General features: G+C 36.2%; 1 protein-coding gene and 1 long non-coding RNA gene across 5 annotated transcripts in view; one reads left to right on the plus strand and one right to left on the minus strand.

The window, feature by feature from the left end:
- Positions 1–17,785, plus strand: part of OTOGL (otogelin like) — a 130,181-nt gene that overhangs the window by 27,685 nt on the left and 84,711 nt on the right. For both annotated transcript variants that reach the window (XM_049094370.1, XM_049094369.1), the window contains exons 10-18: positions 2,079–2,185; positions 2,428–2,553; positions 4,032–4,140; positions 5,449–5,495; positions 5,963–6,108; positions 7,221–7,344; positions 8,967–9,144; positions 12,379–12,503; positions 15,483–15,692. In XM_049094370.1, coding sequence (XP_048950327.1) covers positions 2,079–2,185; positions 2,428–2,553; positions 4,032–4,140; positions 5,449–5,495; positions 5,963–6,108; positions 7,221–7,344; positions 8,967–9,144; positions 12,379–12,503; positions 15,483–15,692 — 1,172 coding nt within the window. The remainder of the gene's footprint in view (positions 1–2,078; positions 2,186–2,427; positions 2,554–4,031; positions 4,141–5,448; positions 5,496–5,962; positions 6,109–7,220; positions 7,345–8,966; positions 9,145–12,378; positions 12,504–15,482; positions 15,693–17,785) is intronic.
- The window catches only part of LOC118350697 (uncharacterized), a 41,587-nt gene that overhangs the window by 23,096 nt on the left and 706 nt on the right, over positions 1–17,785 (minus strand). For 2 of the 3 annotated variants that reach the window (XR_004804971.2, XR_004804972.2), the window contains exon 2: positions 5,839–6,058. This is a non-coding gene — a long non-coding RNA (uncharacterized LOC118350697). Of the gene's footprint in view, positions 1–5,712; positions 6,059–17,785 lie in introns of those variants that run through there. The other variant, XR_004804970.2, reaches the window with a different exon arrangement.

Raw genomic sequence — 17,785 nt, forward strand, 5'->3', positions numbered from 1 at the left:
TGCTGGCTTCATCAGGCAATGCCTACCATAGCTCCACAAAGGAGATGACATCTGAGTTGGAATCGGAAGGATGTTATAATAACATCTTTGAACCTATGCCCTCCTGTTTTTTCTTTTAAGAATGATAGACCCACCCTTGGTTTGTTCTCTATATTCAATAGTCTCTTATGGTTTGCCTCCTTCTCTCTCTTTTTTTTCTTCCTTTTGGAGAGGCTGGGATGGGTTAAATGGGCGATGGGCATTAAGGAGGGCACTTGTTGGGATGAGCACTGAGTGTTAAATGTAAGTGACAATATTACTGAATTCTAGTCCGGAAACCAATGTTACACTGTATGTTAACTAACTGGAATTTAAATAAAAATTTGAAACAAACAATGATAAACCTAGCAGCAAGGACATGCTTTTAACTTTGCCATTCTAAAGTCAATTGGTTTAAAAACAATGATTATTTAAGCTCATTTTCATGATTAAAAAAGCTAACATTCAAAATGGAGCAAATAAGCTCATTCCCCCTGCCTCACTAAATTGGAATAATAACTTCTTTCTTGCCTAATTGTTGTGAATTTTCGTGTGATACCAAGTGTAATGGGCCTGGCATCGATCCGAGAGTTAACATAGATACTTAAGATATGGTAGCTATTTTAATAATAGTTGCATTGGGGTGGGAAACCAATATTCAGGTACTTTGTTAACTTTCAAAGCCTCTATTAATTATAGGAAACAATGCATGTATTTAAATATAAATCAGAAGCTTATTATCTTTCTAGGAATTCAAGAATTTTAGCTTACCCTGTTTTTCAGAGAATTTTTTTGTTTGGAGGTTTAGAATATTTTCTGACCTTCTGAAGTTTACATGCTCAGTCCTTTTTTTCCCCTCTGAAGCTCAGTTAATTGGACTAGATAAGCTATGCGACTCCAATTACAGTAGCACAGGATAAGTGCAATTTGAGATGAGTGGCTTTTACAGCAGAGATACTGGAAATGCTAAGGTTCACAAAATACAACATTCTTAAGGTCATTATCTTGTAAGATGTTTAACTATTCAATTTTGAGTTTGAATTGGATTGAAAAACAAGTCCACTACCTTATTCTAAAACCTGCTTATTTTAGAGATGCTGCGTTAATCTGCTTTGGGAATTGTCAGGCCTCTTATATTTGTTTGACAGGAGCTCCTAGGGTGATTATAAGAAAACAATGAGAGATTATTTACTCTTGGCAAAATTATAAAAGTAACTAGCCTTAACAATTTAAGCTTAAAAGAATTAAAAATAAAAAACAAACAAAAAAAGATAAAGAATTAAAAACCTTTTAAATCTTAAAGTAAAATGCTATTTACTCAATCTTTCAAAACTGCTATGGTTTCATGAGTATTGGTTTTATTCCAGCTTATATTAAGAGCATTATATTTTGAACATAATTTTCATATATGATGCTTTTATTGTGATAGATTTTTTTTTTAATTTTTATTTATTTATGATAGTCACACAGAGAGAGAGAGAGGCAGAGACACAGGCAGAGGGAGAAGCAGGCTCCATGCACCGGGAGCCCGACGTGGGATTCGATCCCGGGTCTCCAGGATCGCGCCCTGGGCCAAAGGCAGGCGCTAAACCACTGCGCCACCCAGGGATCCCCTATTGTGATAGATTTTTATCTATTATAGTGGGATGTATAGATGTAAATTTATAAATATAAACTTTTTATATTTATTAATAGGATTTTCTAAAAGATCTGGGATGCTTTGTGTGGGAGGAAAGCAATATGTACAAGATTCTGAGCAGAACATCATAATTAAAACAGAAGTTTTTTTCAGTAGAGGTAGTTTTTTGAATCAAAAGAAAAGTGGCCAAATACTTGAAATAGTTTGATGAAGACAACTTAGTCTTCATCGCAGGCCCTTTTAAGCTGGGATGTCATGCTTCTATGTTTTCTGTGTTATTGTACATGATACGCACATGCTGTCATCAGTTAATACTAGAATATTCATTATGCACTTAGCATTTCTAGAGAGCAGGAGCTCAGAGGCATGGTTTCTGCCAATATTTCCTGTGTGACTCTGGCTCTGTCTTTTCACTTTCCAGAACTGATGATGATGAAACCTATTGTCGAGCAGCCACGGAGTACGCCAGGGCCTGTTCCCATGCTGGCTACCCTATCCAAGACTGGAGAGATGACTTTCCAGCATGTAGTATGTTTTTTTTTTTGTTTGTTTGTTTGTATTTTTAATTTTCTAAACACTGTGTATTTTTGTTAATTTCAGGTTTATCCTAGTACTTAAAACTTTCCGTAGTGCTCAAAACTAATGATTTGCAGGGATCTGTCATTGACACAGTAACATTGGTAAACTTGCATACTTTTCAAGATGCTGTACCTTTTTTGAAAGAGAGGTGAGTAAATTTGACTTACAGCTCCCTTGTTTGCCCGTTTTAGCTGATAAATGTGATGATAGCTTCGTCCACCGGGATTGTATCAGCTGTTGCCCACCAACTTGCACGTTTGAGAAACAGTGTCTTGGGAGCAATCTCCATTGTCTTGATGGATGTTACTGCGCAGACGGTAAGCACTCGGTGAAAGAAATGATGTCTGTACTCATGGAAACTAGTATCCAGTGATCTAAGACTCATGTCATACTGTCCTGTCTCAGGACATTAGGACTGTTGCATTTTCTACCCTTGTAGGATTTGGTCCTTGAAGTGACCAGGAATGGCTACTTTTCTACTTTGTACATTTTCCAGGGAATTTGGAATCCACTGTCCTTTTTTTTTAAAAAAAAGGAAAAAAATATTTTATTTATTTATTCATCAGAGACACACAGAGAGAGGCAGAGACACCAGCAGAGGAAGAAGCAGCCTCTCTGTGGGGAGCCCGATGTGGGACTCGATCCCAGGACCCTGGGATCACGACCCAAGCCAAAGATAGACTCTCAACCACTGGGCCACCCAGGCACCCCATGGAATCCATAATCCTGAAGTTAACCAGGACAAACCTTTTGTTCTCTTAGATAGTTATAGATATTCAATAATTTGTATATTTTCATATTTTGAAGATGAAAGCAAATTAAAAAAAAGCCTCACATTTTGGCAGTATAAGGTTTTCATCCTGATGCAGTTTTAATATTGAAATTAGAAGTAGCATAGCAAGTGATACAGGTGAGGTTTAAAACTGGGTGAGGTGAAGATGAATGCTCTACTGATAGACCTTTACCAAGAACACTGAGGATTTACTCAAATCCTTTATTTTTACAGATTAAAAAAGTAGAATCCCAGAGGTGTGAACTTAATATGAGCGAGGACCACTTGGAATCCGGTCTGTGGACCTCAGTCTGTTGGTCTGTCAGCACTGTTCAAGGCATAATCTTTAGACCAGTGCCAGGCCTGAACCGTTTGTTACCATTGATACACTAAGGAGCTTGAGCCAGAATAAAAATCCATGTGCCAAAATATAAGTCAATGCTTCCTTCACCTGGGAATCCTTGCTCTGGAGAAAGGTCAGCTGAACGAAGCATATGCTTGATGACATGGTTGATGTACATTCTGGCTGAAGAATGAGAGGTAGCAAATGCTGTTCCTCTGCACTGGTCCTTTGGGTAGCATGACCCGGCTCTTTATCATCTGTGTGACAATAGCGTAAGTCTCTCATTTTGAGACGAACAGAAATTAAGCCAAGAATAAGTCTTCTCTCCCCTTCTCTCCCTTTCTTCCTTGAAAGCGAGGAAATACTGTCCAGTTGCCCTTGTTTTGTGTAGTGAAACTTGAGTTTTTGGTAACAAGTCATGGGATAAGAAATTTGAAAATCACTGAAAGAGATCCTTTGACGGTAGCTACTGATTGAGATAGAGCCAAGTTGTCAGTAACCTCTTTATTTTTTTTAATCATTATTTTTTTAGTAACCTCTTTAAAAGTAAAATTATATATGTATTTCTCCAGCACCTGGTGCAAGCAGGTGTTCAATAAAAGTTGGTTCAATTATTATATTTAAAGAGTACTTTTTTTGTTATTTCTTTTGAGAATTTGATATGTATTTTTCTTAAATAGGCCTCATAATGGACAATGGGACTTGCATCTCCTTGGAAAACTGCCCGTGTAGTTTTCATGGATTAGCTTATTCAGTTGGTTCAAAAATTGAACAAGAATGTACTGAATGGTATGTGATCAATGTTCAGCCAATTTATCTCTGGGCACCTGGCTATTGATATGTCCATTACCATGACATATATTTAAAGGAATATACTTATTACTGATTTTCTTCCAAAAATTCCAAGACATGGTTTGCATCCTATTTAAAGTCTGTGGAGGAGGGAGGCAGGGGGCCATACATATTTTCATGTTTAAAGATGAAAGCAAGTTCAGAAAAAAAAAATCTAGAAAAAATCTAGAAAATCCTTAATTTCTTTTGTGATTTAATTCTACCCACTTCCTTTGGTAATAATCCCATCAAATCATATACCCATGTAATGCGTCTGTTGCATTTTCTTCTTGCTTATAACCAGTACTTTGCACATACTTAGAACTTGACGGCACCCCTGGCCTTCTCTACTGAGTACTTTCAAGAGTGACTCTCCCTATTGCCAATACTTGGCCATGATTAGAGATGTTTAGAATCCCTCCTGGGAGTCTTATAAAGAAGCAGGTATAAATGTCATCAGCCCATTTTCCCTTTGATGTCAATGTAAGTGACATGCAGGTAGATAACCAACCATGTTCTTATTTTTTTTTTTAAGATTTTATTTATTTGTTCATGAGATACACAGAGAGAGGCAGAGACACAGGCAGAGGGAGAAGCAGGCTCCATGCAGGGAGCCTGACACGGGACTCGATCCCAGGTCTCCAGGATCACACCCTGGGCTGAAGGCAGACGCTCAACCACTGAGCCACCCGGGTGTCCCCAAACCATGTTCTTAGATACTGATTTAAGCTCCTGCCTGCAGAGACTCTGCTTCCATCCTTCTGGCCTCCTAACCTCAAACTCGTTGCTGGCAGATGGCAGTTTATCTTACATAACAGGACATCCTTTCTCTCTAATGTCTCATGATCCTCAAAAGAAATTTCTTAATTTGTAATAGATGGGATAATTTATTGATTTAGCTGTTTATGAATATTTCTCTAATAATATAGGTAAATAGTTTTCGTGTGTGACTTTTTTTTTTTTAGTTTAAGCAATGAGAGAACATAAAACAGAAGTTCTCTGTTTGCATAGGACTTTTGTCCCTGACCATTCTGTATTCCCTCTGTGTCATCTTAGTGACTTAGGGATGACACACAATAGATAATAATTTAGGCACTGGCCAGTCCAAATTTTTCAGTTAATTGAACTCCTGTCAATATATTTTTCAAGTCAGAGTATTCTGAACCTATAAACATGGTATATTTTGGTACATTAACCAGTATGCTGATGCAAATGTTAATGCAGTTTTTCTATACCAATAATTCATATTCTTACAATTTCATTTAGTGTATGTGTTGGTGGAGTTTGGAACTGCACTGAGCATGACTGTCCAGGTAAATCTTTTAAAATGTTTTTAAAGAAAAAGTCTCAGTTTTTTTAAATTGAAGGAAGATAGTAATGATTTTTATGAGGTCATCTCATATATAACAAGAGATGTAATGATCAATAAATTCAGATATTCAGAGGATAAATGGAAAATTGAATGAAGGATAGCTTTGAGCAGGAAACTGGTGAAAACTTATTGAAGTACTATAAATATTACAAAACCTAAAAAGTACACGGAAGTGCTGTCATTTAATAAATTTTAAGTTAACTTACATAACATAATCTGGTAAGTTTGTCAAGCTGGTACATTTTAGACACTTTAGTTATTCTTTTTGATGCATGATTATTTACCGTAAATCAGCTTTTTGCTTTTTAAGAATAAATGTGATTTCTTTCTCCACCTTCTCCTTCTCTCTCTCCTTCTTCTTTTTGTCTTTTCTTATTTTTCTTCTTCTTCTTATTTTTTTTCTGGTAGTTCAATGCTCCGTTGTGGGTGATTCTCATTTTACAACATTTGATGGTCGACATTATTCTTTTATTGGAATGTGCCAATACATCCTTGTGAAAGGAACTGGAAAAGATAAATTCACAATCACTCTACAGAAAGCTCACTGTGAACAGGTAGGAACATCTCAATGGTTTTTTTTTTTTTTTTTTTTTTGGTTTTGTTTTTGACTCAAGCTGCTTGATTCTAGGTTAAGAGTGATAATATGAATGGATACAGTTATTTTCTTCAAAAATGATTGTCAAGAGGCATTGTTATTCTACATTTGACAAAGAAAGAAAGATGGTTGATAATTTATGTTTTACTATTGATTATATGTGTATCCTGATTTGATGTTAAAATATGGAACTGTGTTTTAGATTAAATGCTTTGCATTTGACTGTATTTTCTTTCTTAAAAAATGGTATTTGTATGTATAGTTTTTTAAACGTATCATGCATAATTGCACAATGGACCTAAACTTTTGGCTATTTCGAAAGCTCCTATTTTAAAGAGGTGATTCTTGATAAGAGTGAATAGACTTCATATATTCTAAATAGATATGATGAATTTCATACTGGAATATTTATTTTACAATCTTTTTAAAATAAACACATCAGTTATTTGTAAAGACACACAGATTTTCCTCTCAAGTCAGAGAGTCAAAATTTTGCAGAAATCTTAAATTTTCTAGTTTCATTCCAGTATGACATGGTTATTTCCAAAAAAATTCTGAACTACTTTGTTTTTTTACAGTTTGATTTTTTCCTTTGCAATACATCAGAGTCTGAATAAGCTTTCTACATAGAATCCTAATTCTCTTTGTTTTTTTCCTTACTGAATTTTTTTTATGTCTAATATGCCACTTAAATGAATTTAGAGAGGTATTTTAACAATATGCTATGGAAAACATAACTATTGGCACTTTGCTGAGAACATTTTTATTTAATGTTCTATGTAAAATATAGGTATGTATATGGTACTTAATGTACTATATAAATACATATAAATACATATTTTATTAGTAATGGGGGTATATAAAATAGATTATGTGGTCATTATTATTATATTACTTATACTCAAGCCTTTTTCATACCAGAAATTGTTAACTGTGTGTACTCTCTTCCCTCTTTTTTCTCCCCTGTCTCTCTCTTGTTTTTCCCCATTCCCCTCTCCCATTATCACTGCCTCTTTCTATGTCTCTATTTCTCTCTCATTCCTTTAACTGACAATTTGATTTTTTTTGCAGAACCTTGGCTTGGTCTGCCTTCAGTCTATAACTCTAATTCTGGATGATGATTTTAACAAACAAGTGACCCTTAGTAGAGGAGGACAAATCCTTACCAGTCCTAACCAAGGCTTCAATCTGAATGGTAAGAAGCAGTGTTGTACTTTCCTTAGATTAACAATAGCAATAAAACGAGCTAAATAAAGTCTTTTCCCACTGACCGACTAATCTAACATTTGAGTATCCAGGTGTTGCCAGACTCTCAGCTAGACACTTCAGAGATGACCATGTTTGGGGGAACTAGAGAACTCAGGTGGCCTAGAGTTTGCAAGAGGAGAGATACAAGCAAACAGCCACTTACATAAAATAGGATAAACTCAAAGGGACTCTGGGGGGCTCAGTGAGGGCAGCTCCCTCAGCCTCGGGCAGGAGTGTGCAGGTGTAGTTAAGTTTTCAAAGCAGAGGATTACCAGGAGGAAGGAGGTGGAGAAAGTGTTCCATGCAAAGCAAGAGAGATAGAACTGTGTGATGTGTTTAGAGGAAACTAGTTTGGTTCCGCGAAAGCCTGGAGAGGATGATGGAGAATGTCCAGCCATGAGAAGAGAGACATAGGTGGAGATGAGAGCGGGGAAAGCCTTAGATGCAGGGCATCATTATGGGTTTTCTTGTTCCTGCCTGTGTTCTAGCATAGTTATTTTTAATACTCTCGGTCCCAGAGATGTCCCAATTTATATTACAAATTACACGGTTATGCTATTCATTGTCATGTTAAGGAGGTTGAACTCTATATGAAATTGAATATGAAATTATCACTATTTGACCATTATTTTTTTTGACCATTCTTATGTACAAAGATAACAGTCTCCTGTGGTTCAACCAAATAAATATTAAGTTTTAATGAGAAAACTGGTGCAGTCTCTCTTTTTTTTGTGAACTACTATAGCAACCATGTGGAAATGGCTTTAAGAGATGCTAGTAGGAAACATGGGGAGTAGTTAGGATGATACTGAAGTAGGGCATGCAGAGAAAGAGGAGGAACTGATGTACGGCAGTGATGGTGGAGATGGAAAGAAAACAGAAAAATTATTTAGGAAAAAAATCTGGTGACATATTGGCTTTGAGCTGGTTGGGGAAGGAGAAAAGGGGGACAAAGTGATCAAAGAATGATTCTCAGCTTTCTGGGGGTGGTGACCAGATTGATGGCAGAAATTGTGGTGAGGAGACAAGAGGAACACCTCTGCTGGCAAAAGTTCAGACTCAAACACAAGTTTCTTGTCTCTAAAGGTATCTTTTAAAATGGCTCCCCTTTTTGCTGACAGTCTGAAGGAAATGGGGCATTTTTGAAGAAAGTGCCACTTCCTTATTGAATCATGACCAGTTTGGAGAAAGTTCACAACACACACACACACACACACACACACACACACACACAAGAAAAAGAGGACAGACTTCAAATACTAAGGACTGTCCCGTACCTGCCAAGAGATGCTTGCCAACTAAATTACCTGTGGACATGACTATCTATTAAAAAGATCTGCTGAAGACCCAGACAGGGAAAAAAGAAAGCATAAGGTGGCAAAAAATTGGCCCTGGAGCACAGGAGCAGGAGCTGGTCTCTCCCTCTCTCTCTCTTTGAAAATGTTTCAAGCTTTTACCTAAATTCTAGTTCCCAGTCTCTTGAAAGAAGAGCTCTGGTCTTATATGCTAGCATTTCAGAACACGGCCTATGAGTCTCAAAGCTGATTTATGTATGTTCTTTTCTCGCAGGAATTGTTGAAATTCAAACTCTGTCATCCTTATTTATTCTTCTAAAAACCACATTTGGTTTAAAGATTCTGTTTGCTATAGATGGGGAAAGAATTTATATTCAGCTCACTAGTGCATGGAAAAGAAGAACATTAGGTCTGTGTGGCACTTTTAATGGGAACATAAGGGATGATTTCCTGTAAGTATGATTTCTGTACAGCTAACATGATTTAATGACTAGTAATTTAGAAGATACAAATTCTCTCATTAAAAACGTTCACTTAACTAATAATAGCTTAGTCATCACTGTTCCAAGAACTTTACATGATCATCTATTTAAATTTTATAGCAATCCCTTGATGAGTAGCTCTGTTTTATAGATAAAGCAACTCAGTGAGGCCCCAAAGTGGCCATGAATAGCTCGAAGTCATTTAGCTCAAAATGGTGGAGCTGGGCTTTGAATTTGGGTGGTGTGACTCAGAGTCCATGGGCTGAACCACAGACTAACCATCCCTTATTGTCTCTCCTGCCACCTATCAAGTTTAACGATATTTCATTTTTGAACACTCACTGCTTTTAAAAAGACTCAATATCATTTGGTATTATGAAAGATAGTGAGTTATACCTTAAAAATATTTATATCATTTGGTATGAACGATGGCTCTAAAGCAACATTTTGGCATCCAATTTAATAGAATTTTGTGATAGTTGTGTTTCATCAGAAGAAAAACAGTACAGTACAGTTGTACCCCTTACATTGGCAAAGTGGTGTCACCCACCTGTGAAAAGACCCAGTGTACACTTTAGGATAAGTGCTTTGGGCACCTGTTCTCGTGCTAAGCACCGTGGGGCAATTTAAGCAGTATCACATGGTTCCCATCCTTAGGCAGATCAGGAGGGGATAGCAGTCTTTCAAAAATAACTAGGTCAAAACAAAAAAAAAAAAAAAAAAAGAAAGAAGAAAGAAAGAAAGAAAGAAAGAAAGAAAGAAAGAAAGAAAGAAAGAACGAACTAGGTCAATGCAAGATATTAATCAACTATATATAAAAACACCGAGATAATTTCAAAAAGTTAAATGTTGAACCATGTGGCCATAGCAAGAAGCACAGCCGGGATTATGAGTAGGTCAGTGTGTGGACTGGGTAACCAGAGAACATTTCATGGACAAGCCATTCCTCAAATACCAAATTAAAATTTTTCCACCCGAATACTCCATTTTTTTTAAACACTGCTGCATATTTTTCTCATTTGGGTTTCTTCCCCCTCCTAATCTTTCTGGTGAATCCCTATTTATTGTTCAACCCAATTCAGAATTTATTAGCTTCAAAACATGAGCTCATATCCCATCAGACATGGTTGACTTTGACTTTGTTATCTATGAGAATCTGTCCCTTATCTGTCTGGTTTCCACTTAAAACTGTGAGCTCTTTGAGAGTAAGGATCAAGTCCTCGATCCTTCTGTTCTTAGGAACTAGCATAGAGTTTTATATGCAGTACATAGTTGAACTGCATGGAGGTAGGGCTTTTAATAGGGCAGCAAGAAGAAAATTTGGACGGGCAAAAAGAACTGGCATTTAAAAATTTAAATTTCAGAAGATAATTTATCTTTTTCTCTTCTGTGACTAATATGTTTTTTTAGGTTATCTAGTTCATTATGTTTCATTTATTTGTAGGTCAGAATATCGATATCTTTTATCACATTCATGAAACAGACTATATTAAGTGGCTTGGCTAAGATGTGCAGAAAAGGAATTTAAGCCTTCTTTCTCTTTCTTGTTTATCAGAATGGGTTAGCAGTCAATGTTTAACAGATGGCAGATCTGTCTGCCTTTTTCTAAGGCACCAGTCTCCTCCATGTATAAACATTCAGGCGTGATAACAGTGCAGGATAATATTTCAGAGGCAGAGATAAATTTGAACAATGTTTAGCTTTCCAACAAACTAGTTAAAATTCTTTATTTCATAAAGGTTAATGTGAATCTGCAAACATAGTGGAATGGAAAATATTAATTACTTGAAAATCTTGTTGCAGCAAGTTAAATATGGTGAGCCATAGGGCATTTTATAAAATGAAATATAATAAATAAATGGGTCTACATTTTAATTCCCCCTCTTTTTTCTTGTATTTATTCTTTTAAGTGAATTAAATGAAATAAGAGAGCCAATCTCTGAGTCAGTTCCCCCTGGGAACCCTGACTACACCCATCACCTTGACCTATTTTATTGTGCTCCGTAGGGGCGAAGAGGAAAGGAGAGGGAAAGAAGGCAAAGAGCTAGTGCTCTTCAATTTCTCTGAGTCTCTGTGCTCTTATTTGAACAAAATGAGATTTGCGGTTAGGTGTTTGCTGTAATTCTTTATGGTTCTAGGATGGTTTGATTTTGAGGAATAGGAAAGGGGAAAGGGTGAGGACAAGGGATGAGCCTTGGGGAATGGCTTGTGAAACTCCTTTTTATTCTCCTCTCTCAGCCATGGTGGTGGGAAGCTCCACATAGTCACTAGGGACTGAGGTCACTGGTAACCAAAGCAGTTAATTTATGAGGACAGTATAGAGAGCTGAGATAAAGCCTTCTCTGCTATCTGGCCATGATGTTGGGGGCTTTCATTAGTCATGACTTGCTTGGGCAAAGCTTCCCACAGGAGACCTAGTCCAACCTGCTTCTCTAGGTAGTTTGGACAGTGTCCAATAAGGATTGTCACTCGCTAAATATTGCTTGATGAGTTTGTAAACCTTGATGGCTGCTGGAGGGGGGGCATCCTAGTGTTTGGCTTTGCAATGTTGTGGTTTATAAGCCCGATTTTGAAAGAATAGGTATTTCTCTTCCATTTTGTTTTGCTGAGGAAACGGAAGAAGTGAGCAACTTTGAGAAAGTATGCCTTTTATACCATTTTCCCTCAATTTTCTTTTAGCGAAAAGGATGGTACCTCAGTATTTCAGTCTCGGAAATGAAATATTGAATCAGACATATAGACTATTTATATTTGGGACACTTGGGTCCCGCATATTTGGGTCTCTACCCTCTGCCCGTGTCACTGAGACTACATACACACATTAATGATTTGGTGGTGTGAATGATATTTTGTTAAAACGATGAGAACTGGGTTGGAATCTTGGCTCTGACACTTATCAGCTAAATGACTGTTGATATTTCTCTGAGCTTCTGCTTTGCTTTCTCTTTTAAAGAGAAATTATGTTTTCTTCACAAGGCTAAGGTGATTATTAAATAAAACCATGAATGTCCACAATGTGACACATTTTAAAGTCTTAATAACAGGAAGCTAATGCCATGTGTGTTTTAAAAAAATAGAACATTTTAAGCTCTAAGTTCTCCTTGTAAATAAAAAAAATAGTATTCTCCTTTTTTAGTAATTGGAGACTATGAACAAATGAAATAAATGGAAGAGACTAAGATGCACGTGACCTTTGCTTTCTAGTTCTCCATCAGGCATGATAGAAGGTACCCCACAACTTCATGCAAATGCTTGGAGAGTTTCCACTACTTGTTTTGCACCTGTCCATGTTCCTATGGTGGACCCCTGTAACATTAATCAACAAAACAGTAAGTCTTTCTTCCTACATGTAAATGTAGAGGAAAGTTCCATGTATTATTGTAATCTTTTTTTTTTGTATTACTGTAATCTTATAAAATTAGAGAATTAGATATGCCTCTTTATATAATCTAGGTTATTTTTAAAAGAGCTCCAGAAAATGACTATTTTGTTTACTAATTTGCATTAATAAATGTCCTTATTTTAGGGGTTTACAAATCCCTAAGCTCTTCACAGATGTGGGCTGGCATTCTGGAGATTTCAGATTCTTCAAAGGCTAAAGAGAAATCTCTGGAAATACTGTAATAATGCTGTTATAGTCTTGGGATGTTCGACTTCAGGTCCATAGTGTGACAGCTCATGCAGATTCTTCTGTTCCTATCACATTACCAATTCCTACTCAGACAGCGTGTTATGGGTTTATAAGCAGGAGCCAGTGATCCAAGGAAGTCTGTGCCATCAAGTGTGCAACAATTTGAGATGGTCATGCTCCAGAGTTCCAATTTGCAATGACAGTGCAACAAACATGCCAAGAATTTTTGGCTGTATTTTTTTTTTTTACTAAAGCCACAGCAAACTATGGGGAAGGCTATTCCATTGATCAATAAAAAAAAAAAAGACATATTATATATATATATGTGAAAAATTAATATGCATGCTTAAATAAACATTTTTATAGTTTTAATTTGTTTAAGTGTTTTGGCTAATTTACTGTTTCTATGTAGTTATTTTATTACATACTATTAATAGTGGTTGAGTACCCATAAGAACCCAGTACAATCCCTGGATTTTGTAGTGGTTGTTTGGAAGGATTCTGTTGATTATCATATGGTCTTTATTATTAAGTTATAGGTTTGGTGTCCTGGAAAGATGATGGCTTTCAGTGCTGCTGGTGTTTTGTCAAAGCTAGCTTCTTTTTTATTTTATTTTATTTTTTTTAATTTTAAAGCTAGCTTCTAAACCTGTAGAAGATTGTTAACTCCTGTAGCCATTTTTCCCATCTATAATAAGAGGATTAGACTAAAATCTTGTGGTCTCTATAATTCAATACTTCTTAATCTCATTCCCATTTAAGGATACTTTCTCTCCTATTCTGTCCTCAAATTTCTAATAGACTTCCTTCTCCTTCAGTTAGTCTTGCTCAGTTTGTTTCTAACTTTCTCAATTCTCTCTTTGATATTGTAGCAATTTTATTTTTTTTATAGTAACATGTAATGGTTACTAAATGATAAATTCCATTTCCTTCTGGTCTTTTATTGATGACCTCTCTTGTTACATGCCATTTTATTTTATATATATACATATAAATATACACATATTTTTATATATGTTATCATGCTTACCCACCTATCTCATGTCTTCTATGACATATATTTCAGATATTATCCTTTTTCACCTTTGCCATGACCTATTTTTTTAAGATTTCACAAAGGTAAACTTAGAAAGATCCCCCAAAAAAGGAAAATAAATAAAAAGTCAATAATTCTGATGTGGATTCTGAAGGATATTTTTTCACAAGGATCTTCTTGAGGCACTATTTTACTTAATGTTAGTGGGAATATTTTTTGATTTACAAATCCTTAGGGCACACAATAAAAGCCCCCACTGATATATTCCTTTGTTTTGGAGTTCCTGGGAATTAGAGGAATGCATGCTAACAGAATGCAGTTATAGTCTAAGTTACTTGTTTTCATATATTTATCTGTAGCAATGCAAAATATAATACTCAGTTAATTACCATGTATTTCTTTACCAATGATAAATATATTTAAAATATTCAACAAAATAAGTTCAGGGTTTTTTTTTCCTTTAAATTCCAGTTAGTTAACATACAGGGTAATGTTAGTTTCAGGTGTAGAAATAATTAATCACTTCCATGCAACCCTCAGTGTTTATGACAAGTGCCCTCCTTCATACTCATCGCCCATTTAACCCACCTCGCCTCCAGCAACTCTCAGTTTGTTCTCTATAGTTAAGAGTCTGTTTCTTGGTTTGTTTTCCCTCCATGTCTATTTGTTTTATTTCCTGAATTCCACATGAGTGAAATCATATGGTATTTGTCTTTCTCTGACTGATGTATTTCACATAGCATAATACTCTCTAGCTCCATCCACATTATTGTAAATGGCAAGACTTCATTCTTTTTAATAGCTGAGTTTATGTGTTTTTTTTTTAGAAAGATGGAATTTAGATTGCTTTGTCAAACTTGGTTACTTCCATAATTCTATTTGATCAGTCATTCTCAAGGGAAAAGTCGATAAAATTCAAGAAGTGATTACACAGACCTCCCAAAATGGGTTGGTATTATATTTCATGGCCTTTAGCATGTAGTCCAATCCCTAATCTCTATTCATTACTCATTTATTCATGCATTCATAGATTTTTTATCAGACATCATTGAGCTCCTGGTATTTGCCAGACATTGTTCAATGTTCCTTGCGCAGACATTGTATTCAATGACTATATGGTAACTGCCGCATTATATTTACCCCAGAGACTTCATTGGAATGAGATGATTCCCAATCCTTCCTGGATAATTTTGAATTCCAGGAAGTTGCCCTAGCATCTACAATCTGGCACCCTTCTTACTGTGTGTGGCTGTCTGGAGATAAGCCTTCTAATACTCACCAATTCTTTATAGCAGAATTGGGGCAATTTTCTGTGAAGGTCCTCAGACAGTTGGGTAATTGAGACCATTTCTATTGACACTTCTGTTACTCATATTATTCAGATATAACACAATACTTCTTTTTTGCCAAAGATTATTAAATATGGATTAAGTGCTGTCACCAATATTACTAAATGTAAAAATAAACCAACAAAACAGTATAAATGGAAAATGTTGGCTCCTGTTGAAAATTATATGCAATTTTGTATATTACTAGGAAAGCAAGATGCTTGGATAGTTCTGGAATTTGATACTTAAAGGTATGATCTAGACTAGGAAATGAGGTGCTAATGGTTTTTGTTGTTGTTGTTTTGTCTGTTAGTTGGATACGCAGCACACTGTGATGTTATCCATCAAGAGCTCTTTGCTTCTTGCCACATCTACATTAGCCCTGGGCTGTACTATCAGCTGTGCCGCCATGACGCTTGCAAGTGTGGAAGCACCTGTCTGTGCAATGCTCTTGCCCACTACACCTACCTCTGCAGCCAGCGCGGTATTACCATTGATTTCAGAGCTCAGATTTCATTCTGTGGTGAGTATGGTATAGATAAAGATGATCAGATGACACTTTAAAGATTTTTGTGTAATTACTGCTTTTTTTTTTTTTAAAGAAAGGTCAATATTGCTTAAGTTATCTGGAAGATGATTAAAATGTGCAAACATGAAAAACAAATGAAATGCTTCATTTCTTAAAATTGGAACTATATTGGATAAGACCAATAATTTTTTTTACTATTTTTATTGTAAGCAAAATTAGAGTTGTAACTGCATCATTTGAGATATGCAACAGAAATAATGTGAAAAATCTGAAAAAAATTATCATTAAAATATCATATCTAAGTATCAGAAAATATGGAAGAGCATTATGTGAGATGGTGGCATAGGTGATTTGTAGCTAATAGGTACGTTTACACAACAGGCAATTATCTCAAGGTCAACCTCATGGCTATGGTGTCTGTTGTCTCATTCATGGTAAGTTGTTTCCTTTCTTTACGTGTTGTATAATTTTTTTATGAGTTAATCTTTATCAGAGCCACCCTTTGCCCCACGCTTGTTAGAATCTTTTATGGCCTGGGTTTCAGGAGCGTCACTTCCCACCTCTCCACCCTCTCCCTGCCACAGATTGCGTTAAGCTTTTCCCTGTTGCTGTAGGGGTATCACTGGCCAGTTTTGATAGTAATTTCTCAGCTTGGGCATTCTAAGACAAAAATATTGTAAATATAAAAGTAATGAAAATCCATACACCAAACTGTACAGGATGTATATCTGGGATTTAATTTCTCAGAGGATACTTTATTTCATCACAGACCCCATGGAATTAGAGAAGCTCTCCTGGCCTCTTCCGGTATTATAGTCAGATTTTCTTCAAGTCCAGGAGTTAGCAACAACACCCTTGGGCTTCCTATGTTTTTGTAAATAAAGTTTATTGCCCATATGTTTACAGATTGTCTATGGCTGCTTTTGAGCTACAAAGGCAGAGTTGAGTAGTTGTGACAGCGATTGGATGGCCTGCAGAGCTGAGGCCATTTGCCATTTGGCCCTTTACAGAAAAAGTCTGCTGACCTCAGCTGTAGTACATCTCTCAACTGAAGATGGAGCTTTTCTGAGGGTCCAGGTTAAAATTCTCCCAGGTCCTTGCCTTCTGAAGGATCAACTTTCATTTTCCTTTCCCACATGAGTTAAATGTGAGGCTCAGGTTTCCTGGGACCCATTCTCTTTCTCCTCTCAAGTTTTGGATTTTATTTCCCTCTTCACATCTGGTATTTGGGAGATTACCCCTCCACCATTTTTTAAAATGTTTTATCTAGCTTTTTCCTAGGTTTTCTTAAAATATTTATTTATTTATTTATTTGAGAGAGAGAGAGTGCACAAGCAGGGGGAGGGGCAGAGGGAGGAGAGAATCTTAAGCAGACTCCATGCTGAGCATGGAGCCCAAGGTGGGGGGAGGGAGGACTCAATCCCAGGACTGTGAGATGTGAGATCATGATCTGAGCTGAAATCAAGAGTCAGGCTCTCAACTGACTGAGCCACCAGTCACCTCTCTAGGATTTTTTCTTTTTTTTTTCTTTTTTACAAGTATATTTCTAGATTATTTTAATTTGCCTGCTATAATCAGTTTGGGTTGGTCTAAAGAGAAATTGGAAAGGTTTAGAAAAAAATTATCGACCTGATTCAAAAAGTGAAAAATAAGAGCTATGGGTATGGATCAATTAAGCCAACTCTTGCCTTATTTGTTGAAGACTTAAAATTTACTTAGATTTAAATAATGTCACGAGCAAGATGATGTCAGTATAGCAGTAAATAGGTTTAAAATGTGAGGACAGAAAGTTTCTTCGGACATGCAAAATACTTGAAATATTTTAAAAAATATGGTACAGACTGTTAAAGACTGTTGTGGAATGTCACACTTAAAAACATTTCAAAATAGAAACTTTATACATCTGTTCCACTTCTATTGAGGCAAATGCAGTTGATCCTGAAGATTGGGGGAGTTGGGGCCACTAATTTCCCACCCACACAGTTGAAATTCATGTATAACTTTCGACTCCCCAGGCACTTAACTAATAACAGCTTACTGTTACCCAGAGCCTTACCGATAATATAGTCAATAAACACATCTTTTGT

Source organism: Canis lupus, chromosome 15, assembly GCF_003254725.2.
Source record: "Canis lupus dingo isolate Sandy chromosome 15, ASM325472v2, whole genome shotgun sequence".
NCBI lineage: Eukaryota > Metazoa > Chordata > Mammalia > Carnivora > Canidae > Canis > Canis lupus.